The sequence below is a fragment of the Oncorhynchus mykiss genome, chromosome 5 (genome assembly GCF_057628025.1).
Source record: "Oncorhynchus mykiss isolate SJ-2025 chromosome 5, ASM5762802v1, whole genome shotgun sequence".
Lineage (NCBI taxonomy): Eukaryota > Metazoa > Chordata > Actinopteri > Salmoniformes > Salmonidae > Oncorhynchus > Oncorhynchus mykiss.
In genome coordinates this window covers 55,422,006-55,438,717 of record NC_143026.1, presented here as the reverse complement: position 1 = coordinate 55,438,717, position 16,712 = coordinate 55,422,006, and the positions used below count along the sequence as shown (strand labels likewise).

Sequence of the window (16,712 nt, the reverse complement as noted above, 5' to 3'; positions counted from 1 at the left end):
TGAAAACAGGTTACACTTGTAACAAACTGGTGATACTCATTTGGTACAGTTGCCTTGTAATGCAAATATTGATCAGGAGTCAACCATGTCATTACTGGTAAATGTCTCATAACCGCTTAGTTAGAACAAACACACGTGTGAACAGAGATTACAATTAGACTAGGCCTACATAAAACGTGGCTTTGTAACATTTGCCACTTCCTGTTAACCTGGTCGGCGTTACAGGATTATGAGGGGGCGCATTAAGCAGGGGCACAACGTTGCGGAATGTTCAGATAGCCTTATGTTATTTAGAGCAAACGTTTGCCTAGTGAACATGACCGAAGTCTTAACTTGTAGGCTAAAACATGGAATTGGCCCTTGGATAGTACTGTGTGTTGGAGACAGCCTTCCTCCATTCCACATTGTGGTGCAGGCAAAACCAGGGCATCAACAGAATGCTGCAATAAGTGTATGCATGTCCTCTCTCTCTCTATAGGTAAGTGGGGAATCCTACCCAGACCATCCCTTTTCCCTGACAAGAGACTGAAAAGATGGAATGCAGCACAACATGTTCTCAGTGTAGTGTTAAGAGAATATGGTTGACTTTACACTGACATATTTAATACTTGTGCTTTGATTGGCAACTCTTCTGCAATACGATTCGTACAATATCTGTAACTCGCTGAATAAACACTAAGCCAATTCCTAGGAGTCTGAATCTCGATTGATTCTTTCCGAGGGGAGCTACAGTAATAGCACCCAAATGCACCTCAAAATATTTAGGCTAGTTGGGGGCCATACATAAACCATTCACTTGTGTGCCTTGCATCATGTTTTAGTCTCGATAGAAATGTGATATCGAACCCGGGCCTGAAGTTAGAATACAAGTGACGCCACAGAATTGGACATATGTTTAGTGAATAAAACACATGCAAATATTGTTTTGAGATGGTAAAAGCAAAACGTTTATTCAGTTCATGATACAAAAGAGTCTCACAGTAAGCGCCAAAACACACACGTCTTTGATTTTGTAGGCCGCATACAGACCCTGGATCGCGAAACGGTTCAAACGTGACTCGATTTCAGTTCGTTTTGCGCTCACAGCATATAGCACAAATCAGTATACAGCAAATCACCAATATGCACTCACTATCTGTTCCGATGATGTACGTGTTCTAATTCGATATTCAATTTGTCCACAAGGTGATCCTATTATCAGACGAAAGGAAAAATACATATCCCTTAGTTCTGGGATTTTTTTTTTTACACCGATCCTCCTCCACTGTCATTATCTTAAAAAGAGCAGAGATTCCCCGTTTATCGACAAGTCCCAGACAATAATCATCCTTAAAATGGCACAAATCTTATCCAGAACATTTTTACACGTATCAAAATGTCTTGACGAGTACAGAAGAGTCTCCGGGGCAGATGCCACCAACTCGGACAAAGCACGCCATCGGACTTGGATAAAGAAGCTCGGTCAATGGGGGAAAATCTAAAATACGACAGGATCATAATTAAACATTTAATGTCTATCAAATTGGGAACAGTGTCTGATTTACTCTTTCCACCTGTGAAATAAACAATTATGTCCATTATGCGCCATGTCCATTTGCGGCACAATGTGCAAGTCTCCCAAATGGCACCCTATTCCCTACATAGTGCTCTGGGGGGGAAATGTGTGCACTATGGGTCCTGGTCAAAAGTAGTGCACTACATAGGGAATAGGGTGCAATTTGGGAGGTGTGCTATATCCAAAAGTCCCTATAGCCTCCTGTAACCCCTTTTGATACATGCATCTCTATTACAGGAGGACGTCTGATATGTGTGTTCTCTATTCCCACTATTGTGATCTTTATTCAATATGATGAGAAAATGACAACTGGCCACGGAGCAGTGAACCCTATCAACACAGCTGTCTGAGTCAATAGGTCCCTTTTGAGTAGAAAGAAATCCTGTTCTCACTTTCCCTGTTAATTCCGTGGATGACTGAAACTTCCCTCCACTCTCTCATGCATGTCTACCCTGGGAATGTTTACTCATGTGACACAACCCTCTCGGTCAGAGAGGAGTGGTGTGTGTGAGAGAGAGACAGAATGCATTTTTATTATGGAATGTACAGAAAAGATTTTGCAACGGAAAATGTTTTGCAACAAAAATCAGAGTTTCTATTTCTGCCAATTCAGTTAGGTCCCTCCTTGTTTTGTCCCGTTTGGTTCCAAGTGAATACAGCCCTGCCAAGACCACCACAATCTTATGTTTGGCACAGAGGTGCAATATACATGCATTCAATTCTTACTGGTCAACTTGTCTTAGCGCTGAGAGCATGTAAACAGATGAGACTATCAAATACTGGATGGAACATACAACCAAATATATTAGGGCAATATTTACAAAGAGCATTTTGTTCATCCACAAAACAAAATGGATGGAGTTCAGTGGCTTGGGCTCTCGTTGACTCACGGAGTGTCAGAGTTTCGCAGAGAGGATAGAAATTCAGCCCACAAGAGAGCACAGTCAGTAAGCATGCACGTAAAACACTTAACCATGGCAGTATGTCCCATAAAACCCCACTTCTACCTCCCAAGTCTTCATTCCAAGTAGGGAAATGCCCCTTTAGAAAGACACAGGGGAAAAATACACGCATATGGAAACAGCATACAGCCAGCAACAAGTCAGAAGTCCACATACGATCACCATTCGCTTCTGGACTGGAAAGCATTAAAACACAAAGCCAAAAGACCCAGCATCCTGATATAGTAGGTTCTCTTTTTTTTCTCCCCCCCTGTGAATAAAATGCTAAAATGTCTTATCAAAAGGAGTATTATATGCAGCGCAGCACGTATGACTGGGCCTGTCACGTTGTTCATCCTAGATGCGCAGCACAATACGAGGACGGGAGAACTGGAGCCTGGGAGTGCAAAACACAAGCGTCGGCCATCTTGGCTCAAAGACGTACAATGGGAGGCCATTTCGGCTCCAAATACAGGCACATCCCATAGACAGCGATAGATAGACGGCGATTGCACAGTTACAGTATATCCAGCAAAGGATTGATTCACCATGATCCACAGACGGACGGAAACACCAGCAAACGACAACTACAGCAAAACAGAAACGCCTTCATCTCCCCCCATCATCATCTTCAACAGTTAAAAGCCAGCAAGAGGACAAATATCACAAGGCATCTCCTTTGAGTCTTCTTGGCTGTTGCGCCAATTGAAAGAAGACAACCAAAATGGAAAAAAAGGGAACGATAAAAGAGTGTATGCTCTCAGCCGCACGTTTTCCCGAACTCCCGGCCAACTGGACATGCTGGAGAATCCCACCGCCAACGACTAGGTGACATTGTCCCAAGGCTCTTGGTCAATATAAAGTGATGGGAGTTTTTACAAATACAGCAACGATGAGTAAAAAAGAAAAGGAACAACAAAGTCACGGATGGATAACTTAGGGAGCCTGGGTCACTGCCTGTAATAGGTACCTGGAAGAGACAGACATAAAAAAATAAGAGACAGCAGACATAAGCTTAAACTTTTCATTGCAACCACAACTGTGTGTGTATGGTAGAGAATCCAAAACAGTGGGAGATCTCTTAGGAAATTAACTAATCCGTTCAGCGCATGTCAACAACGTGGTATGCTGGATAGTTAGCTCCATTGGAAAGAGGGTTAAATCTGCACTAAAACGATCCAAGTGACAATGGGAGTCAGACTGGTTCAGTAGAACGTTGCACTCAATGTACACGCTGATCTAGTCGGGTAATGTAACTTAAAAAACACAGCAGGGGGCCTCCGGTAGCTGGACTGACCTTTGTAAGCAGCCTCAGGTCTGGCTGGAGTGCGGGAAGAGTAGTGGCTCTCTGAGTAGCTGTAGCTGGTCTCCACATTCTCATAGTCCTGTGGAAGAGGTTGAGGAGGTCTGAGAGACGAGAGAGAAATAACAAATCATGTTGTAAGGGCATTATATTGGTGTAAAAAGAGTTTAATGTAACAAGGGGTGTATTTAATGTTGTGATAAGTGTTGCAATGTTGTGGGGGGGGGGGGTAGATCAGCTTTAATACTGCATTATTTATATATATATATATATATATATATATATATACACACACATACACACACACACACACACACACACACACGGTACCAGTCAGTTTGGACACACCACCTCATGCAAGGGTTTTTCTTTATATTTTACATTGTAGAGTAATAGTGAAGACATCAAAACTAAGAAATAACACATATGGAATCATGTAGTAAGCAAGAAAAAAAAAAAAGTGTTAAACAAATCTAAATATTTTATGTGGGATTCTTCAAAGTAGCCACCTTTTTGCCTTGACAGCTTTGCACACACTTGGCATTCTCTCAACCAGCTTCATGTGGTAGTCACCTGGAATGCATTTCAATTAACAGGTGCGCCTTGTTAAGTCAATTTGTGGAATTAATGTGTTTGAGCCAATCAGTTGTTGTGACATGGTAGGTGTAGTATACAGAATATAGCCTTATTTGGTAAAAGACCAAGTCCATATTATGGCAAGAACAGCTCAAATAAGCAAAGAGAAATGACAGTCCATCATTACTTTAAGACATGAAGGTCAGTCAATATGTAAAATTCCAAAAACGTACATTTTATTAAAGTGCAGTTGTAAAAACCACCAAGCTCTATGATGAAACTGGCTCTCATGAGGACCGCAACAGGAAAGGAAGACCCAGAAAATAAGGACAAGTTCATCAGAGTAACCAGCCTCAGAAATTGCAGCCCAAATAAATGCTTCACAGAGTTCAAGTAACAGATACCTCAACATCAATTGTTCAGAGGAGAATGCGTGAAACAGGCCTTCATGGTCAAATTGCTGCAAAGAAACCACTACTAAAGGAAACCAATAATAAGAAGAAACTTGCTCAGGCAAAGAAACACGAGCAATGGACATTAGACCGGTGGAAATCTGTCCTTTGGTCTGATGAGTCTGCGCTTAGTGGGACTATCATTTGTTTTTCAACAGGACAAAGACCAAAAACAAATCTCCAGGTTTTGTAAGGGCTATTTGACCAAGGAGAGTGATGGAGTGCTGCATCAGATGACCTAGCCTCCACAATCACCCGACCTCAACCCAATTGAGATGGTTTGGAATGAGTAGGACCGCAGAGTCTAGGAAAAGCAGCCAACAAGTGCTCAGCATATGTGGGAACTCCTTCAAGACTGTTGGAAAAGTATTCCTCATTAGCTGGTTGATAGAATGAAAGTGTGCAAAGCTGTCAAAGTAAAGGGTGGCTACTTTGAAGAATCTAAAATCTATATGATTCCATAGTTTTGACATCTTCACTATTATTCTACAATGCAAAAAAGTAAATAAAAACCCTTGAATGTGTAAGTATCCAAACTTTTGACTTGGACTCTATCTAGGTACAGTGGGGCAAAAAAGTATTTAGTCAGCCACCAATTGTGCAAGTTCTCCCACATAAAAAGATGAGGCCTGTAATTTATCATAGGTACACTTCAACTATGACAGACAAAATTAGAAAAAAAATCCAGAAAATCACATTGTAGGATTTTTAATGAATTTATTTGCAAATTATGGTGGAAAATAAGTATTTGGTCACCTACAAGCAAGATTTCTGGTTCTCACAGACCTGTAACTTCTTCTTTAAGAGGCTCCTCTGTCCTCCACTCGTTACCTGTATTAATGTCACCTGTTTGAACTTGTTATTAGTATAAAAGACACCTGTCTACAACCTCAAACAGTCACACTCCAAACTCCACTATGGCCAAGACCAAAGAGCTGTCAAAGGACACCAGAAACAAAATTGTAGACCTGCACCTGGCCAAAATTGTAGACCTGCACTTGATCTGGGGCTCCAAGCAAGATCTCACCCTGTGGGGTCAAAATTCACAAGCAAAAATCCCAGAACCACACGGGGGGGACCTAGTGAACGACCTGCAGAGAGCTGGGACCAAAGTAACAAAGCCTACCATCAGTAACACACTAAGCCGCCAGGGACTCAAATCCTGCCGTGCCAGACGTGTCCCCCTGCTTAAGCCAGTACATGTCCAGGCCCGTCTGAAGTTTGCTAGAGAGCATTTAGATGATCCAGAAGAAGATTGGGAGAATGTCAGATGAAACCAAAATATAACTTTGTGGTAAAAACTCAACTCGTCGTGTTTGGAGGACAAAGAATGCTGAGTTGCATCCAAAGAACACCATACCTACTGTGAAGCATGGGGGTGGAAACATCATGCTTTGGGGCTGTTTTTCTGCCAAGGGACCAGGACGACTGATCCGTGTAAAGGAAAGAATGAATGGGGCCATGTATCGTGAGATTTTGAGTGAAAACCTCCTTCCATCAGCAAGGGCATTGAAGATGAAATGTAGCTGGGTCTTGCACAATTGGTGGCTGACTAAATACTTGTTTGCCCCTCTGTAAATCGGTGCTACAACGTTGTAATAAGGTGTTCTACATTGTTGCAGCTAATAGAGTGAGACATACCTGGCAGGCTTTTGGTGGTTCCTGTGCCTCTGATACTCCTCCTCTCGGGACCTGGGACGCACTACCTCCTCTGAGTTGGGCTGGAACACACATACAGATAGTGTTTTCCTGTCTATCTGTGGTCTGGAATCCATTATCAACAAGTTGACAAAAAAAAAACAGGCACCCTAAACTGTGCCAATACACCGTGGCTCTCTTACTACAGAACTCCTATGTCAAAACCAGATCATAATCGGCACCAAAGTTAAAATACATGCATCCATACATTACAGTATTGAACACAAATTCCATCTTGATGACTATCAAAATACTGTACATGTAGTGCTAAAGTCAAAGTGTTACTGATCATAAAGTCGTCTCGTCCAGAAAAACGATGCGAAGAAGACCAGTCACCTTGAAGTCTCCTCCCTCTGGCCGCCTCCTCTCTTCCAGCCTCATCCCCTGCTTCTCCTTCTCCCTGGACTTCTTGTACTCCTTCTTCTCCTGCTCCATCAGCAGCCGGGCTATCTCCTGACGGCGCCAATACAACCTGGTTCACTACACAGCTCTAGTACAAGACAGACGCACTCCTTGTCCCAATGAATTAGAGCGCGGTGACACTTCTCCAGCCCCATCCCCCAGCGGTTTACCTAAACAAGTGGCTTGGTACCCACCGTTGTTTTTCCAATCCCAGATTGAACTTTTCAGCCACATACAGTAGTGCTGCTTCATATGTTATCTGGCAGTATACACTGACAAGAGCTATTACCCATGATGTGGTGAAATGTGATTAACCCCAGGTTAAAACCGACCAAAGAGAATAAATGGGACCAGGGTTATCATTTATTTAACAAAGGCAAACCACTGTCACGCTCAATAGCTGGCTTTATTGATGGGGTGAAAGTCGAGACATCAGTGACTGAGAGACCGGGCAAGACAGAGAGAGACAGCCAAGAGAAAGAGAGCGATAAAGTGAACGAGAGAGAGCGAGAGACAGCCAAGAGAAAGAGAGCGATAAAGTGAACGAGAGAGAGCGAGAGACAGCCAAGAGAAAGAGAGCGATAAAGTGAACGAGAGAGAGCGAGAGACAGCCAAGAGAAAGAGAGCGATAAAGTGAACGAGAGAGAGCGAGAGACAGCCAAGAGAAAGAGAGCGATAAAGTGAACGAGAGAGAGCGAGAGACAGCCAAGAGAAAGAGAGCGATAAAGTGAACGAGAGAGAGCGAGAGACAGCCAAGAGAAAGAGAGCGATAAAGTGAACGAGAGAGAGCGAGAGACAGCCAAGAGAAAGAGAGCGATAAAGTGAACGAGAGAGAGCGAGAGACAGCCAAGAGAAAGAGAGCGATAAAGTGAACGAGAGAGAGCGAGAGACAGCCAAGAGAAAGAGAGCGATAAAGTGAACGAGAGAGAGCGAGAGACAGCCAAGAGAAAGAGAGCGATAAAGTGAACGAGAGAGAGCGAGAGACAGCCAAGAGAAAGAGAGCGATAAAGTGAACGAGAGAGAGCGAGAGACAGCCAAGAGAAAGAGAGCGATAAAGTGAACGAGAGAGAGCGAGAGACAGCCAAGAGAAAGAGAGCGATAAAGTGAACGAGAGAGAGCGAGAGACAGCCAAGAGAAAGAGAGCGATAAAGTGAACGAGAGAGAGCGAGAGACAGCCAAGAGAAAGAGAGCGATAAAGTGAACGAGAGAGAGCGAGAGACAGCCAAGAGAAAGAGAGCGATAAAGTGAACGAGAGAGAGCGAGAGACAGCCAAGAGAAAGAGAGCGATAAAGTGAACGAGAGAGAGCGAGAGACAGCCAAGAGAAAGAGAGCGATAAAGTGAACGAGAGAGAGCGAGAGACAGCCAAGAGAAAGAGAGCGATAAAGTGAACGAGAGAGAGCGAGAGACAGCCAAGAGAAAGAGAGCGATAAAGTGAACGAGAGAGAGCGAGAGACAGCCAAGAGAAAGAGAGCGATAAAGTGAACGAGAGAGAGCGAGAGACAGCCAAGAGAAAGAGAGCGATAAAGTGAACGAGAGAGAGCGAGAGACAGCCAAGAGAAAGAGAGCGATAAAGTGAACGAGAGAGAGCGAGAGACAGCCAAGAGAAAGAGAGCGATAAAGTGAACGAGAGAGAGCGAGAGACAGCCAAGAGAAAGAGAGCGATAAAGTGAACGAGAGAGAGCGAGAGACAGCCAAGAGAAAGAGAGCGATAAAGTGAACGAGAGAGAGCGAGAGACAGCCAAGAGAAAGAGAGCGATAAAGTGAACGAGAGAGAGCGAGAGACAGCCAAGAGAAAGAGAGCGATAAAGTGAACGAGAGAGAGCGAGAGACAGCCAAGAGAAAGAGAGCGATAAAGTGAACGAGAGAGAGCGAGAGACAGCCAAGAGAAAGAGAGCGATAAAGTGAACGAGAGAGAGCGAGAGACAGCCAAGAGAAAGAGAGCGATAAAGTGAACGAGAGAGAGCGAGAGACAGCCAAGAGAAAGAGAGCGATAAAGTGAACGAGAGAGAGCGAGAGACAGCCAAGAGAAAGAGAGCGATAAAGTGAACGAGAGAGAGCGAGAGACAGCCAAGAGAAAGAGAGCGATAAAGTGAACGAGAGAGAGCGAGAGACAGCCAAGAGAAAGAGAGCGATAAAGTGAACGAGAGAGAGCGAGAGACAGCCAAGAGAAAGAGAGCGATAAAGTGAACGAGAGAGAGCGAGAGACAGCCAAGAGAAAGAGAGCGATAAAGTGAACGAGAGAGAGCGAGAGACAGCCAAGAGAAAGAGAGCGATAAAGTGAACGAGAGAGAGCGAGAGACAGCCAAGAGAAAGAGAGCGATAAAGTGAACGAGAGAGAGCGAGAGACAGCCAAGAGAAAGAGAGCGATAAAGTGAACGAGAGAGAGCGAGAGACAGCCAAGAGAAAGAGAGCGATAAAGTGAACGAGAGAGAGCGAGAGACAGCCAAGAGAAAGAGAGCGATAAAGTGAACGAGAGAGAGCGAGAGACAGCCAAGAGAAAGAGAGCGATAAAGTGAACGAGAGAGAGCGAGAGACAGCCAAGAGAAAGAGAGCGATAAAGTGAACGAGAGAGAGCGAGAGACAGCCAAGAGAAAGAGAGCGATAAAGTGAACGAGAGAGAGCGAGAGACAGCCAAGAGAAAGAGAGCGATAAAGTGAACGAGAGAGAGCGAGAGACAGCCAAGAGAAAGAGAGCGATAAAGTGAACGAGAGAGAGCGAGAGACAGCCAAGAGAAAGAGAGCGATAAAGTGAACGAGAGAGAGCGAGAGACAGCCAAGAGAAAGAGAGCGATAAAGTGAACGAGAGAGAGCGAGAGACAGCCAAGAGAAAGAGAGCGATAAAGTGAACGAGAGAGAGCGAGAGACAGCCAAGAGAAAGAGAGCGATAAAGTGAACGAGAGAGAGCGAGAGACAGCCAAGAGAAAGAGAGCGATAAAGTGAACGAGAGAGAGCGAGAGACAGCCAAGAGAAAGAGAGCGATAAAGTGAACGAGAGAGAGCGAGAGACAGCCAAGAGAAAGAGAGCGATAAAGTGAACGAGAGAGAGCGAGAGACAGCCAAGAGAAAGAGAGCGATAAAGTGAGCGAGAGACAGCCAAGAGAGAGCGATAGAGAGCGAGAGACAGCCAAGAGAGAGAGCGATAAAGTGAACGAGAGAGAGCGAGAGACAGCCAAGAGAAAGAGAGCGATAAAGTGAACGAGAGAGCGAGAGACAGCCAAGAGAAAGAGAGCGATAAAGTGAGCGAGAGACAGCCAAGAGAGAGCGATAGAGAGCGAGAGACAGCCAAGAGAGAGCGATAAAGTGAACGAGAGAGAGCGAGAGACAGCCAAGAGAAAGAGAGCGATAAAGTGAACGAGAGAGAGAGACAGCCAAGAGAAAGAGAGAGAGACAGCCAAGAGAAAGAGAGCGATAAAGTGAACGAGAGAGAGAGAGAGAGACAGCCAAGAGAAAGAGAGCGATAAAGTGAACGAGAGAGAGACAGCCAAGAGAAAGAGAGCGATAAAGTGAACGAGAGAGAGAGACAGCCAAGAGAAAGAGAGCGATAAAGTGAACGAGAGAGAGAGACAGCCAAGAGAAAGAGAGCGATAAAGTGAACGAGAGAGTGCGAGAGAGAGATTTGCAGTGACACGTCAGTCTGTAAAAAACAGAAGTTTCCAGACCGAGAGAAGGGGCCACATCCTTACCTCATCCTGAGCCACTTGGGCTGCGCGCTTGTCCATCTTGCTCGCCTAGAACCCGAAAAAAACAACAATTAGAAGCCAAGTTTGAGTCACATTCCCCCCCCCCCCCCCTCGGGTACTGAACATTATTATCATAACATAGGAGGTGGCCATGTCGAGACGAAGACCTTCCTCAAAGACTTGAGACATGAAGCTACACGGCACAATACAAAGCTGAGATGTACTGAATGTAGACTCCGCTGTTCACACTGGTCAGGATATCGCCAATGCATAGATTCTGTTGTTAAATTCCCCAAGTTAAATTGACAATGAACCCCCCAAAACACAGCACAAATGACAACTATACATGTATCTTTGATGCTGCTGTAACTAAATGCACCTAAAATAGGGGGCTAAGGTAGAGGCCAACTGAATGGCGAGAGGGAGTATTACAGTACACGGTTGTGACATGGATGATCTTGAAAATAAAAGGGTGTTTTTACATTTTTTTTTGGGGGGGGGGGGTCGTCGACATTCACTCGCTGACCAGTCCTCTCACCTTGACCTCTTCCTCTTGTAGTTTCCGGGCCACCTCCATGTCCAGGATCTCCTGCTCCCTCAGGTCCAGTTGGGCGATGCCCTGGGTGGCCTCGCCCATCCCGTACTCCCCTCCTACCACCACTGCGCCGCGACCCCCTGGTCCCCCTTGCACGATACGACCTGCAGGGGGCGCCACATACGAATTAATACAGCTGTATGTCGAGTCAATGATACAAACCACAGTATCCCCAACTCTGATTCCTCCAGGGCTTGTAGTGCAGTGTCTATAGATTTAAGTCACTGGCATTTTTTAAATTTATGGTCCGAGACAGTAGATAGGTGTTTGGACAAATCGATGGCAAATCAATGCCAGTACTCGATCAGTTGTGGAGAGTAGGGCTATAAACACTGCACACCGACGGAAGCCCGTGTGGACTAGAATTAGAAGGTTCAAGACAGAAATGTAATGTATACAAGCTGACAAATAATGGAATCATATCTGTTCTACACAGTACATTTCTATCTGGACCATCTGTCATGTTGCATTTCCCGATGGAACAGAATCCACTGAGCTCAAATCACGACCCCCCCCCCTTCCACTACAGTGGAATCGTCACCATAACGATAAATCAGATACGGGAAGGAGAGAAACCCACCACACCAAGAAGAGGAAGAAGATGAAGAGGAAGATAAGGGTATGATTAGTAATTATTGTGTTAGGGAGCCAAAACCACCACCAGCAGCTCCCAGCAATGGGCCAATCAAGGCTACACATGCACACACCACACACGGTTGACCATGGGCCCGGCATTGCGCCGTACCTGGCTCCCTGGGAGCGGGGTGCGTGTAGGAGCGCTCCGTGCCCATGCTGGGCCCCTCCTCAGGGTCCTTGTGACCTCTCCTCTCCCCCCTCATCACGCGGGGGCTCCTTCTGGCCTCCTCCTCCTCCTCACACAGCTCACTGGGGCCAGAGTGGAGCCTGGCCATGGGCCCCCCCTCATCCCCAGGGCCCTCCACCCCACCAACAGTCCAGGCCCGGCTGCTGGGTATGGGCTCGTAATAGTCTTCATCAAGACCTCGCTCCCTGCTCTTGGTTCTCTCTCGGCGTCTGTCTTTTTCTCTGTGTTTGTCTCGGCCATGCTCTTGGTCTTGCGATCGCAGCCCATGTCTCTGTCCGCCTCGCGATCTCTCCTCGTGTCTTGGTGCGTCTCTCTCCCTCTCCTCGTCTCTCCTGGCTTCCCTTTGCCGGTCTTTCTCCCACTCTCTTTTTCTCTCCCAGGCCTCGTCTCTCTCCACAGGGTTGTGGGACTGCGGGGGCGGCCGGGCGGGCCTCTCCTTCCTCCTCACCACCCGCTCTCCCTCATCCCCTCTCTCCTCTCTGTGTCTCCTGGGCTCACGGCTGTCTGGGTAGAAGGTGGACTGGGACCCCTGGGGGTCTCGGCCCCTCTGGCCCCCCTTCCCTTTACTTCTACCCTCGGTGGGGTGGTGGTAGTCTGGGTAACTGCCCCCACGTTTCCCCCTGCTATTGGAGAGGTGGTCCTCGGGGTATGGGTCTCCATGCTTGCCCCTACTACCCCCTCCTCTACTCTCTAAATGGTGCTCGGGGGATCTGGAACATCCACTGGTGCTAGGCTCCACAGAGTCGTATGGGGGGTATCTGGTCCTGCTAGGCTCAAAAGAAACGTACTCGGGGGAGAGGTCGCGCCGTGAGCCTGGGGTAAGGGGATGCGACTCGGGGGAGTGGCAGTTCGAACCAGGTCGCCTGGGTTTGTCATCCAGGTCCAGAGGGGCTCGGATGGCTGGGCCGAGGGGAGGGGGATGAGGGGGGGGTCGATGTAGAAGGAAGACATGGATGGATGGGACAAGACAATGGCAGATGTGAGCAAACACTGGGTTGGTTAGTGAACACAGGGTTAGTTAAGTCACAGCACCTGCATGTAAGGACCGTGAGGGTCCATCATGGAGCATGTTTAAAATGTTGAGCCATGGATATTTCGTACAGTTTCAGCAAACTTAAGTTTGATAATTAAACGGGTGCCATTTTGGCTCCAATTATTCCCAGACAATCGGATCCGAGTTAGAATGCAGAGTGGGATGTTATTATCATGGGAAGTTTGAAGCCAACACGGAGGGCTAGTTAGCCGATCCCCGTACATCTATAGCCGAGGTAAAAACCAAGCTACTGCTCCAAGCACCTCAGGCAGGGAGAAGGGATGACATGCAGGCATTCATGTTATGACAATCAGTGAGTGACATCCACGAGAAAGCAATGGAACAATATGGACATAGTATAGTAATACGTGGCATTTGACAGACAAACCTCTTGGAGTGTGTCGTACCGGATAGCTTCGTATTGAGCTGTGGTCGGAGGCACTTGAAATTGAACAGCTTTTTTAAAGCTATAAAAATAATAATCAGACGATTATTGGGTGGGGGGGGGGGTCATCTGATTTGAAAAAATATATAAATACAATTCATGCTTAGTTCAAAGAACCAGTAGCCGCCAGATGAGGTTGTAACAAGCAGATCGGTTTCTGTTTTCTTCCTACACGTGGCTTCTTCTTCTGAACATTTTAAGTGACAAAATATTATGGCCCCATCACTGAAAGATCAGACCGTTTCCCCTCAAGCCGCGCAGGGCAGCACGGACAAGACCAGGCACGGATATCAGGCAGGAGGGAAAAGAACAATCAACGACGCTGTTCTTTTCTACACGGAATATCACACAAAATGATTGCCTGATGACCTTCGGGAACTTCCCTTTCTGATGCATTTCAGTCACTTCAAACCATACTTCCTTCAGATTGAAATACTGTCAAAAGTAGTCAGACCGATTTGTAATACAGTCATAGCCGTCCCCCCCACCCCCCAAAAAAAGTAAACAACGGCCTTTGATTACATCACTTTTTTATATGGTGGGGGTCGCCGGCCAAAAAAAGCCTGTCGTCAGCTGAATGGAATGTCGGCCATCCTGCAGCTGTTGCTGAAGCTAATCTCGTCAACCGAAACTACTGTTTATGTTTAACTTTTGAAACAAGAGCGAGGCAAGGGAATGTACAAACCTACGTTAAAACACATTTAAAAGTCATTGTTGAAAAACAAAAGTTCCGCCCTCAGCCTGGGCTGCTCTCCAATGGTGGCTTGAGGATCGAGCCTACTTTGTGGTCACCGTCATCTGCCGAAGATGTATTAGCCAACTAAGTCGGTACCGAGTATTCCGAAAAAGGTGAGCGGTTGTCATGCTCTGAAACGCAACATTTTGGAAATTATTCTCTCTAGCCTATTTCTGTGGCTTAATAAAAAAAAGGCAAAGCCTGGATATCTCGTCTTCCTTCCTTCCTTCCTCGGTCTCCTCTCCCTCCCTTCCCACTTCTCTCCCCTCCTCTCTTTCCAATGGCTTATCTGCGTAGAAGAGGCTGAGCGTTAAACCAACCGTTTCTCTCCCGATTTGGAGGATTAAGACAAACATGGCAGCGCCCCCTCCTTTCCTCACTTCCTGAGAGGGGCAGCCAATCACACGACCTGCCAGAGATAAGACATGGCAGAGTGTGTGTGTATGTATGGATATTTGAGATTTAAAATGCTCAGCCAGACAGCATGTACACACACAGGGTAGTACTGCATATGAGGCTTTAGTTCTTGGCCTATACTCACAAAGCATCTCAGAGCAGGAGTGCTGATCTAGGATCAGGTCTCCCTCCTGTCCGTGTAATCTAAATCGGAAAAAAAGATCAGCACGACAACTCTGAGACGGTTTGTGGATACAGAAAAATGCCAATCACTAGGAAAGTAGAGATCCGTGTGGAAAGACGAGACAGCAGTGACCGTCCCTTCAACCCTGTTCATGTCAACACAGAGGTGGAGGGAAAACCTGTGTGTGTGTGTGTGTGTGTGTATCGTCCACACCTAACCTATATACTGTAACCACAGCCTTAGCTTTGTGTAGAGTAGAACGAAATCCCTGACTATACTCTCTGTTCCTTTTAAAAAAGAGAAAGAAAAGAAAATCACTTTGAAGAGAAGATTTAATCCAATCGTTAGGTGAAATAGAGAGCGGTCCTGGGCAAATATTCCTCCTTGCCTTCTGTCTAAATAAAAGTAGCTAGGTGGGGCTGGGCCTGCAGGAAAACCTCAGCCTACCGACCTACCCCACTGTGTGTGCGAGCGCCAGCTGCGGAGGAAGGTGAAGAACATTAAAGAAACCAATTAATTAAAAATACCCCCTGCACACGCATGCACACACCTGTGCCTCTAGCTATGAGGCCTGAAAGAGCTTCCACCACTAACGCCTCAGTGAATAAGGTAAAATGCCCACCAACACTTCCCAATGAGACATTAAAATGATTAACGACAAATGTCTTACTGTTTTTAAGGCAGGGGGATGAGGAGGCTGGAACCCACTATGACAAACATTAACTGCCAAAAAGACCCTTCAAGTCTCTTGATTATTCTGACAGCAAGCTTCTAACTGTTTAAAATGGAGCCTTATTGCTGCAGTCAAGTCTAAGCTGTTCCCGCAGCCCTGCAAAGCACTGTCTCGGCTCACTAAGGAGCAAAACCACTGGGTGTGTGTGTGTGTGCGCAAGAGAGAGAAAGCGAGCGATGACAAACGACTCTTTTTTTCTACCTTAGTACCTACGCAGTACGCACCCTCAAGGTCAACTATGAAACAGCCCTCCTAAATCCTCGTCCGAAAGATCAACCCTACAGTAACTCACGCACCTCTCCACACACACCTCGTGCATCTCCATCCCTGACCAACACACACACTGTATGACCTTTCCAATCCACCCCTCGCCATAATGACCCACCCTGACACACACGCATGTGTGAATGGCTGCGTGTGTGCACGTACCCCGGCCACTCTCACCCCAACCGTATCCCGGCCACTCTCACCCCAACCGTATCCCGGCCACTCTCACCCCAACCGTATCCCGGCCACTCTCACCCCAACCGTATCCCGGCCACTCTCACCCCAACCGTATCCCGGCCACTCTCACCCCAACCGTATCCCGGCCACTCTCACCCCAACCGTATCCCGGCCACTCTCACCCCAACCGTATCCCTCCCTGAAACAGACAGGGGGCGCTCGACCCACCTCCTTTATCCTCATAGTACTCCTCCTCAAAGTTGGCCTCCAGCTGCTTCTGTCGCTTCCTCTCCTCCTTCATCTCCTTCTCCTGCAGCTTACGAGCGATGGCCTGGATAAAAACACACACACACACACACACACACACACACACACACACACACACACACACACACACATAAAAACAAAACACCTTCAAAACTGCTGACACCTCGCTTGTTATTTTTATCCTGGATTTCTCACACAGATGAGCTGCTTTTCACTGAGGATTACAAATGAAAAGGTTTGAAGAAGTAGCCTATGACGAATCCGTAGTATGGCCCTGTACCTGCACAGTGCCAGTCAGACCTGGATTCAAATACAGGCCTATTTGAAACCTTTTAGCGTTTGCTTTAGCCTGCCGGGGCTAGCGCCGGATGGGCAGGGTGACGTTTTGGGACTATTCTATTGGTTCCATTTGAAGCAGGTAAGCTAAAAAAAAAAATCAAGCACATATGA

At 46.6% G+C, this 16,712-nt stretch overlaps 1 protein-coding gene across 2 annotated transcripts in view; it reads right to left on the bottom strand.

Annotated features, from left to right (window-relative positions):
• Window positions 1-923: 923 nt before the first annotated feature.
• Window positions 924-16,712, bottom strand: part of LOC110524032 (coiled-coil domain-containing protein 50) — a 37,336-nt gene continuing 21,547 nt past the window's right edge. The window contains exons 5-12 of one of the 2 annotated variants that reach the window (XM_036977829.2): window positions 16,224-16,326; window positions 11,947-12,924; window positions 11,145-11,305; window positions 10,610-10,654; window positions 6,862-6,978; window positions 6,469-6,548; window positions 3,794-3,903; window positions 924-3,466 (exon numbers count right to left, since the gene is read on the bottom strand). In XM_036977829.2, the coding sequence (XP_036833724.2) occupies window positions 3,447-3,466; window positions 3,794-3,903; window positions 6,469-6,548; window positions 6,862-6,978; window positions 10,610-10,654; window positions 11,145-11,305; window positions 11,947-12,924; window positions 16,224-16,326 (1,614 nt within the window). In that variant the 3' untranslated portion in view covers window positions 924-3,446. The remainder of the gene's footprint in view (window positions 3,467-3,793; window positions 3,904-6,468; window positions 6,549-6,861; window positions 6,979-10,609; window positions 10,655-11,144; window positions 11,306-11,946; window positions 12,925-16,223; window positions 16,327-16,712) is intronic. The other variant, XM_090235186.1, reaches the window with a different exon arrangement.